Source organism: Oratosquilla oratoria, chromosome 12 (genome assembly GCF_046742065.1).
Source record: "Oratosquilla oratoria isolate Oo_2021 chromosome 12, ASM4674206v1, whole genome shotgun sequence".
Lineage (NCBI taxonomy): Eukaryota > Metazoa > Arthropoda > Malacostraca > Stomatopoda > Squillidae > Oratosquilla > Oratosquilla oratoria.
This window is the reverse complement of record NC_134788.1, coordinates 37227824-37241765: the sequence shown is the minus strand read 5'-3', so window position 1 is coordinate 37241765 and position 13942 is coordinate 37227824. Positions and strand designations below refer to the sequence as shown.

At 38.8% G+C, this 13942-nt stretch overlaps 1 protein-coding gene across 3 annotated transcripts; it reads left to right on the top strand.

Moving 5' to 3' along the window:
- Positions 1–586: 586 nt before the first annotated feature.
- On the top strand, positions 587–9696 carry LOC143031433 (uncharacterized). Of its 3 annotated transcripts, none has more exons than XM_076195235.1 (2): positions 587–671; positions 5671–9696. In XM_076195235.1, the coding sequence occupies exon 2, from the start codon at positions 6419–6421 to the stop codon at positions 7322–7324; it is 906 nt and encodes a 301-aa protein (XP_076051350.1). In that variant the 5' UTR covers positions 587–671; positions 5671–6418; the 3' UTR covers positions 7325–9696. The 3 variants fall into 3 exon arrangements, with proteins under 3 accessions (XP_076051350.1, XP_076051349.1, XP_076051351.1); XM_076195234.1 differs by having other exon boundaries at positions 638–773; XM_076195236.1 differs by lacking the exon at positions 587–671 and adding an exon at positions 678–798.
- The last annotated feature ends 4246 nt before the right edge of the window (positions 9697–13942 follow it).

Here is a 13942-nt window from a genome sequence, read left to right as displayed (position 1 = left end):
AACGCAGGGTTTCTTCCAACGAAAGAACAGCTAATAATTAGATCTCATTACTGACCTACAACATTCTTTCTAAAGTATCCATCGCTTGACAGCTACAACCACAATGGCCTGCAACTCTCAGGCACCAATCAACAACGTTTTCGATGCCTGTGTTACAATAACGGGTCAGAAATAGTCAAATGGTGCTGAGCACCAAGTCGCATTACGTATAGGTTTGTCATACATGAGCTCTGAGCTCTCATCCGGGAGGGCAGTAGCTGTTGATCAAGAATCCAGCACATGATCCAGTACAATGCACTGCCTGCCTTTACTTTACGAAGAATGAAAAAAAAAATGCATATTGTGCTACGGAAGAGGGAGATATAATACACTTCTTACTTCACTGACAGGGACTGGAAGAAGAAAGGAGTAAAATAAAACAATCATAGAGAGATACTCCATGGAGCGAGCGCTAACGACAGGAAAATATAATTATACGGGGAAGAGAGAATAGATGTTAGAACTATGGAAAACAAGAGAGACGTTGTTGAAAGAAACGGGAGCAGTATAAACGAAAGACACAAACCATAGAAAACAAAAACGAAGCGCTTGATAGAAAGTTAGGGTATGAAATAGTTACATATAGAGGTGTGCCGTTACAAAGGCTAAACATTTCGAACCAGAATCTGGGCGTGAGTAAACAATGTTAAGCGATTTCTAAAAGTGATCTTGCAGTTACAAAATTATTTGCAACACTTCGGTTATTTGTGAGACGCTCCAGTGTCACTAAGATTGTAAGCAAAGAAAGAATCCACACAGGTGTTTATTTGTAAACGTTCACTAGTCAGATGCACGGATTTATATATATAAGTTAACAGGCCACTATTGTTGTAACTATTATCTATTGAGGTGTTGAATACTTTGGAAGGAATGCTTCAAGTTCGTAACGACACCAAACCTAGTATTGAATGAAGCCCAACTTTTCAAGCAAGTGCAGGGTGGTTAAATTCTGGGCTTGGGATTAAATAATAATAATAATTTTAAATATAGCCCCAAATTGAGACATACAAAATCGTCACTGGTGTATATGACAGAAACTGCACTGAGGATCTCTTTGAATTTAGAGAGGGGTCCAGTACAAGGGGAAATAGTCGGTAAATATTGAAGCCAAGAGCAAGGTTGGACCTGAGAAAGTACTCCTTTAATAACAGTCATTAATAATTGGAATGAGCTGCCAGAATGGGTGGTAAATGCAGACACAGTCAAAAGTTTTGAGGCAAGGCTAGACAAATTCTGGGAGGGACAAGAGCAAATATATAATTATAGAGCACGAATTAACACTGCACGCGGCCAGCACCAACACCATACTAGAAATTAGGCTGCCACATGTCACAGGCCACATAAGGCCTCTTCCAGTAAAACATCAACTGTAATTAAGAACGAACTAGGAAGTATTTTGCATTATATATTGCTGTATTAGAATATTTTTACTTGTGCACCAACACACACACACACATATATATATATATTTTTTTTCTTAGGGGGGGGGGTTGTCTTAGTCTACAAACCTTGTTAATGTTGCATGGGAAAAAGAAGTGTCAAGCCACAAAACTTGTGTGAAGTACAAGTAACAAAACATACGAATTCTACTAAAAATCCTTAGGCCAGAGAGAAATAAACTGGGAAGGTTAGGTATGGTTGGGGTAGTTGTGTATTTCAACAAATCTGTTTATTTCATGAATTACTAGTTTTTACACTTCTCTCACTTAAATTACTGCTTTCCCAATGTGGCCTACCACACATTACAAGTGGTTTTTTATTTGAATGTGTGATTCATTCAGATCAACAAAAAAATTGTTAGAATGATAGGTTTATAAAGCAAATTAGCTTGTTGGATTTTTTTCTGAACATTAGGATTTATATCACCATATGGTAAACAACTGAATAATAGGATGTATTGGCTTTACAAAGGATTACAAAGGCGGAGCATGCCGACAGGAGACCTTTTGATCCATATCTAGGTCGGATGCAAAAAAAAAGAAATCATATTAATAATAAAATAATAGATAAAAAATATAATAATGTAAATAACAAATAAAACACACAAATAAATGCATAGGTATAGTTAGAATAATAAACAAACAGGTAAATAGTAAATAATAATAAATTTACATAACTAATAATAAATGAAAATCAGACAAATTATAACAAAACAAAAACAAATAATATAAGATAAATTATAATCATTACAGCATCTTACTCCTAATTTTCTCCAAGCTTCCTTCCAGATTTGTGGGAAAATCTAGACCAGTAAGGTGGGCCTTGTATGTGTGAATGTTTGTTTTGATTTCTGTTCATAGAAGTTGAATAGGTTGTGGTCACTACAGGCATTGTTATCATATATATATATATATATATATATATATATATATATATATATATGCAAAGTAGACCACTTGGAAAAAGAAACTAACGAAGCAGAGCGCTTTCGTATATTACATCTTCAGTGCAACAAGTACATAGTGATAGGAATACATAGACATTATATACATAATACAAAGGGGACCAGGACAGTTTTGAATAAGCATACCGACCAATTACCCCCTAGAGAGCGGAAGGTCATTGTCAATTATCTTACGATGGTCGGGCGACGTTAGGTCATAGTCGCCGAGGGGAGCGGAAGGTCATTGTCAATTATCTTATGATGGTCGGACGACATCAGGTCACAGTCGCCAAAGAGAGCGGAAGGTCATTGTCAATTATCTTACGATGGTCACAGTCGCCTGATGTCGTCCGACCATCATAAGATAATTGACAATGACCTTCCGCTCCCCTCGGCGACTATGACCTAACGTCGCCCGACCATCGTAAGATAATTGACAATGACCTTCCGCTCTCTAGGGGGTAATTGGTCGGTATGCTTATTCAAAACTGTCCTGGTCCCCTTTGTATTATGTATATAATGTCTATGTATTCCTATCACTATGTACTTGTTGCACTGAAGATGTAATATACGAAAGCGCTCTGCTTCGTTAGTTTCTTTTTCCAAGTGGTCTACTTTGCATAAGTGAACACACGTACCCGTGTTCTTATTAGCATATATACATATATATATAATTTTTTTTTTTTTTTTTTTTTTTTTTTTTTTTTTTTTCCTCCTTGCTGTGGTAATTATCTTGAGTGACATCTATTAAATGAGTCCAATCTAAATAAATTGTCAGGACATCACAATTGGGAGAGGCATCTTGCAATGTTTTTCAATAGAAGGAACCATTGAATGGCCAGATTAATTAAGTTACAGTAATAAAGCTTGAGAGCTGACAGGTGGCCGCCCTTCAGTCAATAATGAGGTCGTCCTCTATTCTGTCGCAGGATCAAGTCTATGTAGTATTCAGTCACCAGGAACTTGATTCATTTAGCTGCTTTAACCCCTTCCATACGGTGCCGCACACGTAGGCGTCATGGACTTAGATCTCAGTGGCAGCAGCCAATGCCAGCCGTACGACGTGTCGTAATAATACTCGCATCATAAAATATAGTCACCGCTTATATCGATCGTTCTCTCTTTCACCCGCGAATTTTGAATACCACAGAGAATGGGATTCAGGGCACATTTGAGAGAATGTAAAAACACAGGGGCGACTACAATAAATATAATCAAGACGCCGATATGGCAGCCTCGCGAATACACTCGCTCCCCATGACGCCTACATGTGCGGCACCGTATGGAAGGGGTTAAATGTCAATAGAATAAAGGTATTGGCAAGGGTCATGTGATACCTATTGGTCGATCACTAGCTGGATGAAAGGCTGCCCCAATTTGAGTACTGTAAGAGGAGGCAAGTCAGTCTTCAGGGTTTATGTTCTCACCGTCATCTGACGTTACTCCAAATGTAGCAGATCTAACCAGTACCTGTTGTTGTTGTCGTTCCCTAGACTTTGTGTCTGAGCAGTCCCGTCTCCCCAAGGAATGCCATAGCCGAAACCGGGTTTTCCCACAAATCCTTTATAGAGTGTATGTTGTGTTGTTTGCGTGCATGACTGTGTATAATGCAGTCTTCCGTTATGTGTTGTATGGTATGGGGTCAAGTGTTACATCCTGGGCAGCTGTTCACAATGCGGTCATCCAGCCTCTTCTGGTAGCTTAGAAGTGCTGGGTGGTGGCCGCTCCGCAGTCTGGCCAGGTGGACTCTGTCTTTTCGTGGAAGAGAGGATTCAAAGGGGTGGATATCAGGGGGTCTGGCATGCAGCAGTGTGTTGTCTTTCAGTGTGTTAATGGAGCGGTGAGTGATATGATTATGAATATGTTTCCGGAGGCTGGTATTTGGTGGTTGTGGAGGAAGAGAAGAGAGTATCTGTGTGTGATACAGGTCTTTGGGTGTTGTTTTAATGTTTCTTGGTGTGTGCGGGTGTTCTGCTATGTAGTGTAGCGGGTGTGATGTGTTTGTGGTGGCTGCGGCAAGTGTTTGTGTGCCTCTCATGTCGAGGTGGTCCTTGACTTTGAGGACTTTTGTTTCCTGGTGTAAATGGTCTGTAGGTGTTGTATTTGTGCAGCCTGTAATTGTTTTTAGGGCTTTGTTTTGTATGATTTGAAGGGTGTTGTGGTGTGTCTCACCAAGATTAGGAGCCCATGCAGGACTCGCATAATTCATCACTGAGCGTATGCATTGTTTGTATATTGTTGTATTAGTTTCTTTGTTTTGTCCAAATGTTGTTCCAGCGATTGACTCAAGTGCGTCAAGTCTAGGTGTGCATTTGTTTTTTATGTTTGTGATGTGTTGTTTGAAAGAAATGGATGTATCATATGTTACATCAAGAATTTTCGGTGTGTTTGTGTGTGGTATTAGAGTGTTGTTGATGTAGGGATGAGGTATGTATTTGTGTTCTTTTGTCCAGTTGGTGAGAAGTGTCGCTGTAGATTTGGTTGGAGCTATTTTGACTGTGATGAACCATGTGTTGAGTGTATGAAGGTATGGCTGGATTATTTCTGCAGCTTTGTCTGTGTTACGATGTGTGCATGTGATTGTTATGTCATCTGCGTAGGAAGAGATTTGTATTTCTGAGTTGTCTGGTGTGGGTAAGTCATGCATGTATAGATTAAAGAGCATGGGGGGGATAGAACAGAGCCCTGTGGTACTCCATTCTTAATGTTTCTGATGTGCGATGATTGGCCATTATATGACACGTAAGCATTCCTACCTGCTAGATAATTGGCTGCCATCTTTTGGTGTTATTGTGCATGTCTGTTATATATTTGATTTGTGGGGGATAGCATCAAAAGCTTTACTAATGTCTAATGTTATGAGAAGTGTTCTGTGGTGGGGCCTATCTGAATTGATGCCATCTAAAATTCTTTGTGTGAGGTTTATCAGAAGAGCGTTTGCGGAGTGTAGTGGCCTAAAACCATGTTGTGAGTCAGCAACATGGTACCTGTTGGTACTACCACTTGGTGTATGTTTTTCAGGTACTCAATATGTGTGCATGAAATGGTACATACGATGCACATGTTTGAGCATGAAATGAGATGTGTATGAAATGTCCTCCTAATATTACATAACCTCTTTTATCAAGATATAAATTTCTATCAACACAGATGGGTGGTACAATGATTAATATTAAATGTTGAATAATATTCAATCTCTTGATTGAACAGATCTCAGTACTACGTATTAAAGTATGACTCCTTTTCAGGTCCAGGATTTACCAACCCAGTTGTGGCTTATGCAATACAGATTTGTCCCACAAGTGTAATTTTAGCAAGCATAAAAAGATCCTTGCAGGATGAACCTCTCTAGTGTGACCTTTGCAGTGGAGGTTTTACAAGAAACATTGGTTTTGAACACCACATGATGACCCACACAGGAGCCTTACAAATGTGACCTTTGTGACACAACTTTAAAAAGAGAGATCTTGAAATAACACATGGTGACCCACCCAAGGGAGAAGCTGCTTTTCTGGTGTGACCTTTGCAGTGCAGCTTTCTGACAAAAGAAGCATGATCTCACAAACCATATGGTGACCGACCCACACAGAGGAGAAACCTTTCTAGTGTGACCTTTGCAGTACAGCTTATTGAGCAAAGTTTGGTCTTCAACATGACATGATAATCCACGCCGGAGAGAAACCCTTTCAGTGTGACTATTGCGGTGCAGCTTTCAGATAAAAACATACTGTCAAAAACCACATGAAGACCTTCACTGGAGAAAACCCTTTCCAAGGCGACCTTTTGTAATGCAGCATTGAAAAGATTGATCTTGATTATCATGTGATAGCCCACATAGGAGAGAAGCCTTTCCAGCGTCACCCTTCTGATGCAATTTTCACAAGGAAGTGTGAGATTAAAAGTCACATGACGACCTACCTACAGAGGAGAGAAGTCTTTCGAGTGTGACCTTTGTGAGACGTATCTGTTACAAGAAAGACTAGTCTCGAGTACCCCATGATGGCCCACACAGAAGAGAAGCCTTACAAGTGTGACCTTTGTGATGCAACTTACACAGGGAGATGTAACCTTGAATATCACATGATGACTCACACAGGAGAGAAGCCATTCCAGTGTGACATTTGCGATGCTGCTTTCAGAAGAAAAAGTCATCTAAAAACTCACATGGTGACCCACACAGGAGAGACACCTTTCCAGTGTGGCATTTGCAACGCAGCTTATTCAACAAAGAAGGGTCTTCAGCATCACGTGATGACCCACACAGGAGAGAAGCCTTTCCAGTGTGACCTTTGTGATGCAGCCTTCAGACAAAAACCTCATCTCAAAAACCATATGGCGACCACCCACACAGGAGAAAAGCCTTTCCAGTGTGACCTTTGCAATGCACTTTTCACAAGGAAATGTGACGTTAAATGTCACATGAGAACCCACACCGGAGAGAAGCCTCTCCAGTGTGACTTTTGCGATGCAGAATTCTCGAGGAAAAATGACCTTAGACGTCACATGAGGACCCACACAGGAGAAAAACCTTTCCAGTGTGAACTTTGCGATGCAACCTTCACGAGGAAATCTGGCCTTAATTATCACATCAGGACCCACACAGGAGAAAAGCCGTACAGATGTGAACTTTGTGACACAGATTTCTCTATGAAAAGTAGCCTTACACAACACATGAGGATCCACACAGGAAAGAAGCGTTACGGGAGGACCCACACAGAAAAGAAAAACTTCAAGTGTGACCTTTGCGGTAGAGCTTTCACAAGGAAATTTAGCCTCAATTGTCACATGAGGACCCACACAGGAGAAAAACCTTTCCAGTGTAACCGTTGCGACACAGCTTTCAAGCAAATGCGGAGTCTCAAAAAACACATGAGAATCCACACAGAGGACAAACCTTTCTAGTGTCATTTTTGCAATGCAGCTTTTACAAGAAAGGCTCATCTTAAATATCACTTGATGACCCTTCCAGTGTGACATTTGTGACACAGCTTGCAAAAGGAAATGTGACCTTAAATATCACATAAACCCATGGACCCACATGGGAGAGCAGCCTTAAGAATGTGATCTCTGCGACACAGCTCTCTCAAAAAAGAACTCTTGACGACATTTCAAGATCCATGCAAGATAAAAAGTCGTTCAAGCTATCTTTGCAATGAAGGTTTCTCATGCAGTATTGATATTGCCACACCGTGACTTGTGCAGAAGAGAAGCCTTCCTGAAGACTCTTGTCAATAAGGGCGTATAAAACTGTAGGAAATAGACCTTTTACTAGACATTTTCTTTCACTATTAACTGTTACATTTTATACAGAAGAACTATATAGTTACCTAAAAGTAGAATAAGTATTTTGAATGGAAAGTATATGATTACATGCCTTATAGATCATTACTCCTTTTTAGTCCATAATTCCTGAATGAATTTGACCTGTGTATGTAAATGTAGTATTTAATCTATCCTGCCAGATTTAATTTTGGCTGAGAGGAATCCCTACATTAATAGAGCATATGTTGTTTTGTTTGAATTACATTTGTTTTTACTGTTAGGATGGTCCAATGAAGATGGTAAATTGAGGATTTATGAGCCAAGTGTTTGAAGGAGTCGGGGTGGTTTGGGATGGGATGAGTGAGCCTTTATTGGCCCCAGGACCTCTTTGTGCAGCATCCATATGCCACCCCCTTCTCCCCTTTGTAGGGATGAAAAGGGGCAGTTGAGGTGAAGCCGATAATCATTTGCTTTTATGGGTGACTTGTTTCATAATGAGGTTTAATACTCGAATTAGGCTCCTAAATTTCATAGCAGATGTTTGAGAAAAGAAAATGGAACAGGGTGGAGTGTGTCGATGGAGAAGACTCTGTTTCTGCTGAAATTTGTTGAAATTTAGTTGGATGGATCAGTGGAGCCTAGATGATAGGAAGAGGTGGGAGAGTGTAAGAGTCAAGGTCATAGTCAGAAAGTTGAAATCCTGGTGTGTAGTTGGCTCAATGCTTAGTTGAGGGTAAAAGTTGTTCTTTGGTCAGTGTGTGCATTGAGATTTTTTATTATGCCTTATAGTAGCAACAGTTTGTAAGTTTAATAAAGGTAAGAAAATTAAAAGGTATTCCCTTAGTTCCCCTCTCTGATACTCATTGTGTCTGTAATTGTGTCTGGGAGACAGAACATAATACTATATTGGAAAGTCTTTTCTTTCAGTATTTACAAAAAGGTTACACATGGTACCTGATTGAGACTTGATCTTTAGTGGGGAAGAGATATAGTAACATCAGCATGGCATGGAAGATGTAGTCAAACAGATGACAAAGCTATTCCCTTTTCCAGACAAAAAATTCCAAGTATAAACGAATGTAAATTTGAAATCTTTAAACATTTAACAGAAATATTTTTGTAAGTTGGTTGGCACAACTGCCATATATATATAATATATATACACACACACACACGTATATAATTCTTCAATAGAAATTGTGAGTTTTGCATTACAGACCACTACTTTTTAGTTTGTTTAACCATGACATAAAGTAACTATCTTGGTATAGTTCTTTACTACACAAATTGGATTTTCAGTATTATTGTAGTTAATAGTTAGACATAAGTGCCACAGGAAAACAGGAAATGGAGACAGTATTTCTATATATAATTTTCCTCAAACATAAGCAAAGAAACAAATTAATTTGGTTATATGTACTATCACCAGCGTTTATAGCTGGTACACTGGTTGGACAGTGACACATAATAATGAACCAATATCAACAGTAGTAAAGTGGTGGTTGGTGGTGAGTAGTTTGGACATATGAACAGGCGGCATCTGCTGCTTGAACTGTGCATGTAAAGCCATACTTTTCTATGGAAGGAGCACTGGGCTAAGGCACTGTAAAGAACATGCAATGTGTGGATGTAATGTGAATGCATCCCACTTTTGAACTGTTTTTAACCAATTCTATTTGATCATGACCAAGCAAAAAAATGGGCAATGTGCATTAGGTATAAAAAATGAATGTTGTAGTTTCACTTGAGAATGGTTACATATTTTGAAGTAACAGAATGTTAAATGGTGGTATATACCTCTGAATTTAATTAGCTTTGGTAGTACCCTTGGTCAAATTAATTCTATGGTGATTAGGAAACAAAGTCATTGTAAAAAATAAAGAGATGCTGGTGGGGTTTGAATCATCTCGATGATTGCCCATACTCAAGAGTGCAAAGCTTTGATATGCATCCTTGTATTACAAAGGATTACAAAGGAAGAGCCTGTCAACAGGAGACCTTTTGGTCCATGATTAGGTTGGATATGAAAAAATATGATAATTAAATAGTTATATAATGATAAATGATACACATGAATAAAGATGATTTATAATGATAGAATAGTAAAATAATATTAAATTGATAAATAGAATAAATGGCAGGAATTACAACATATTGCTTAGGTGTTTGTCTAAGATTCTAAATGAATCTTAAAACTTTGAAATATACTACATTGCACTGCCTCTGCAGGAAATTGATTCCATTTACTACACAGTTGGCAAAGTTGTTTGTACCCACTTCCAAATTAAATCTACTTCCAGACAGTCTAAGACCATTATTTCTTGTCTGATTTGTATTCAGTGTGAAAATGTCATCATTTTTATGCCAGTTCCCTTTAGAATCTTAAAGACCTGTATGAAATCACCCCTGAATCTACACTACTCACCATCAATCACCCTATTACTGCTGTTGATATTAGTCAATGATGATTTATTCATCATATTAATATCATATCTATATACACACATCATATCAACTTCATATAGTGGAAATTGTAGAAATGGTATACTGGTCATTGCAATGGTGCTTGTTCTGACCCATTCACACTACTTAATTACTGTTGTCATTCTCACCATGAGCCATTATTCAACCAGTGTACCATTTATAAGTACTGGTAGTAGTACAAGGAGAGCCACAAGGTCAAAGGAGAGCCCAGTGACCAAAGGAACATTCTCACCATGAGCCATTATTCAACCAGTGTACCATTTATAAGTACTGGTAGTGGTCCAAGGAGAGCCACAAGGTCAAAGGAGAGCCCAGTGACCAAAGGAACATTAGGAGAGGTGCATTAGTTCTACTTAGCCTCATTTGACATGGACCACTTAGATTAGTGTGGTGGGTATTTCTTCACAATTCCATCATCAGTGAATGTAAAACTCTTATACAGGACATAATCATAATCTAAGAACCCTCCAGAGGAGTAATACTTTATGCCTACAAAATGAAAATTTTCATCAAATCATGTGGGCAGGAAGTAAGGTTTAAGTTAAGATATTTGAGCCCAGCAAAAGGTTTCTGTATTAGTTATAAACAAAAGTTTCACAAATTGTTGATATGCATTGCCATCAATCACCACATGGCATACCTCTTAATTGAAGGGGACATTGACAACATACCTAAAACTGCCATAAAGTTCAGTGTACACCTGATTGATGCTCTCTCACTTTATAGTGTAAACCTTCAATTGGTTTACCTTCAAAATGTGTCTAGTTCCCAATTTATTTACTGTGTCCTAAAGTTCCCTAGCTTTGCAGAACATGGTGAATTTTGCTATAGCAGAGGCTCCAAGAGAGTTCCTTATAAGATAAGTCCAAAAGAGATCATCTCGACCTAATCAATGTAGCAACACCCATTAGATTCTGTCCCTTTAACAAGGTGTCATATAATAGAAACTGTGGCCTGATTTTGTTTATAATTATTAATAAATCAAAAGGTGTGAGATGTATTATTTCTTGAAATATTTATAAATACATTTATAGCAACACTAAGGATGATATATGGCACTGTTTGTATAGAGTGGCATAGTGAATGTAAGAAGAGAATTTCTGTCAATCAAGTTAGAATTCATTACACAGTGAAGAGGAATAATTTCTCAATTCTGTAAACTATATGTCATAAATTCATCACATACCATATATGCCAGTGCACAAACCAATCCAGTGCATAATTCTGAGGTGTAATTTAAGTTTCAGCCTATATTCGCCAGATAATTAGATGGCCCTAAAATAAGGCAGCAGCACCACTTTTTCAACTCTGTTAGAGTTTCACTTACCTTCATCTAAGAGTATCCAATTGAATTGTTTTCCTACTTCATTTCCAATACTACAAATTGTTCAAATTCTTCAATGGAATTACTCACCCTTGATGGTTGAAAACCTTAAAAAATTGCAATTATCAGTGTAAACACAGAAAAAAAGGACATACATATACCAAGGGCTTTTTCCCCCTTACAAGGGAGGTAGCCAAAGTCAAAAGGCACAATTTCACTCCCACCCATTTCATCCCCACCCAGTCCACTCCCATTCACCACCCCTCCCTCCCTTTTCTTGGCTCCTCCTGGATGACAAGTCATCCCTGTATCTCGTCCAATACTCTGGGTCATAAGCAATTCAGCAAGACAGCACATCCACAGCAAGACCACTTCATTTGATCAATGGCCCTGAATTCCATCCTCTCATGCATAAAATGAGAAGCCATGGAGAAATTCCTTCAGGCTGTATCAAAATTTATCAAAATATCATTATACTCTCTAACCCCATCCACCACCCACTCCACCTCATGCATCACATCATCATTCATACACAACCATTCTCCATTAACCCCTATCGTCTGTCTTCTCCCTTCCTCAACTGGTATCTCCTTCTTTCTCAATGAATGCCCCTTTCACTCCATCCATCCATTCATCTCATCCTTTGTCGCCCCCTTGTGTTCACTCCCTCCACCTCTGCCTTCCACACCTCTTTTACAAATCTTTCTTCACTCATTCTTTCCATGTGTCTAACCCATCCCAATACTCTTTCATTAACCTTATCTCCCAACTCCTTTTCCAACCCCGCTCACCTCCTCACCTCCTTGTTTCTCATTCTATCCAGCCTAATAACCCCTGCCATATTTCTCAGACATTTCTGGTGGTATGGTGGTGCAGCTCCCGGATGCCACTATGGTGGTCCAGGTTTGAATCCCCCCCAGGGCTGAAATAATTTCAGTATTGCACTGTGAGTCATTACTCAAACTCTTGTGGGTGGGGAGTTGGGGTGTGTATGTATGGTCAAAGCATTACCCACAGATTGGTCATATATGAACTCTGAGGTCTCTTTTGGGGTGGAAATACCTATCAATCACAAGTCCAACACATGATCCAAGGCCATGGTGACCAAGGTGAATCACATTTTAACTCTTCCTCTCTTATGCTCCATGTTTCTGCCCCATACAGTGCTGCCAGCACAATCACACCTTCACAAGCCTTCTCTTAGCACCCATTCCTGAATATGTATTTCTCATTACACTTGTTAATCCCATAAGGCATTTACTTGCTTCTCTCCATCTATAGTCTACCTCCACCTCTACTCCTCCCTTTCCTGCCACATGCGCTGCATTGTAAGCAAGCTAGAAATTAATTTTGACCTTTTGTTTCCTATCACTTTGGAGACAAAAAATCAACCTTTTCCCTCCCTGGCTCTCCCAAAGTTGGAATCAACAATGCTATTGGCCCTACTGTGATCCTGGATAGTGTTGCTTCCCCCTTGACCACTTGATTGGCAAATATTTCTATCTAGTTTGGCCTGTAAAAGGCCAAGCTAGGAGTGTCACCCACTCATCGATCGTCGATGCGCAACATGTGTTAGGCTAGTAGTTTTTCTTGTTTGCCTCTCAGTGGTAAAGGTTCACATATATTCGGCGTACAAATCGACCCCAGGCTTTAGAGAGGTGTTTTTATGCCGGCATATATGGTAGTTATAGCCATATTGAAACTAATTAGATATATAATCCAAGTCATAAATTTGGGCGATTAATAAAATCATGAGTAGGGATGGGCTATCCAAGTAAGAAAAATATTTTAATCAAACCTAAACTGAACTTCCATTCTTACCATATAGTCTGCAGTAATTCATTCATTTTATTTTACAGGTTTTCTTTAGGGACTGTGTCAAAGGCTCTGTTTAAGTCTATTGCCACCATTATTGTTCTATCTGGCTATTAGGTACTGTCTTATTGAAACTCAAGTTCTTGTGTGATATTTGTGAACACTGCTGGTTGAGTGTCCTTTGAATCCATGATCATTTGGATTAAGTGAATAGTAGGGTTTCCTAAGATTGGTCTTAATTCTGTCACTTTGGGTATGGTGTAAAGGAGGGAGATGGGTAAATATGATGACTGGTCTACTGCACAAGCTAAAGATATCTTTGTGGCCTACGTAACACTTGGAGCTCAGTGTTTTAGATATTTATCTTCCCAAGACTTGTGGCATGCAAAATGCCTAACTTCTTTAATGCTTTTTCTACATCTTTATTGGAGAAGGAACACTATTAAAATCTTTTTTATTATAAATAGTTCTTTTGTTACTTCCTGTTTTCTGGAGTTATGGGTTTGAAACTTGTTTTATATTCTTATTAATAATGTTGCACTATTGTTTTAGTGATGGGATTCTAGTGCAAGGGATTTTCACTTCTATATGTGTAGGGATAATTTTTATTTATCTATTTTCTTTAGATATATATA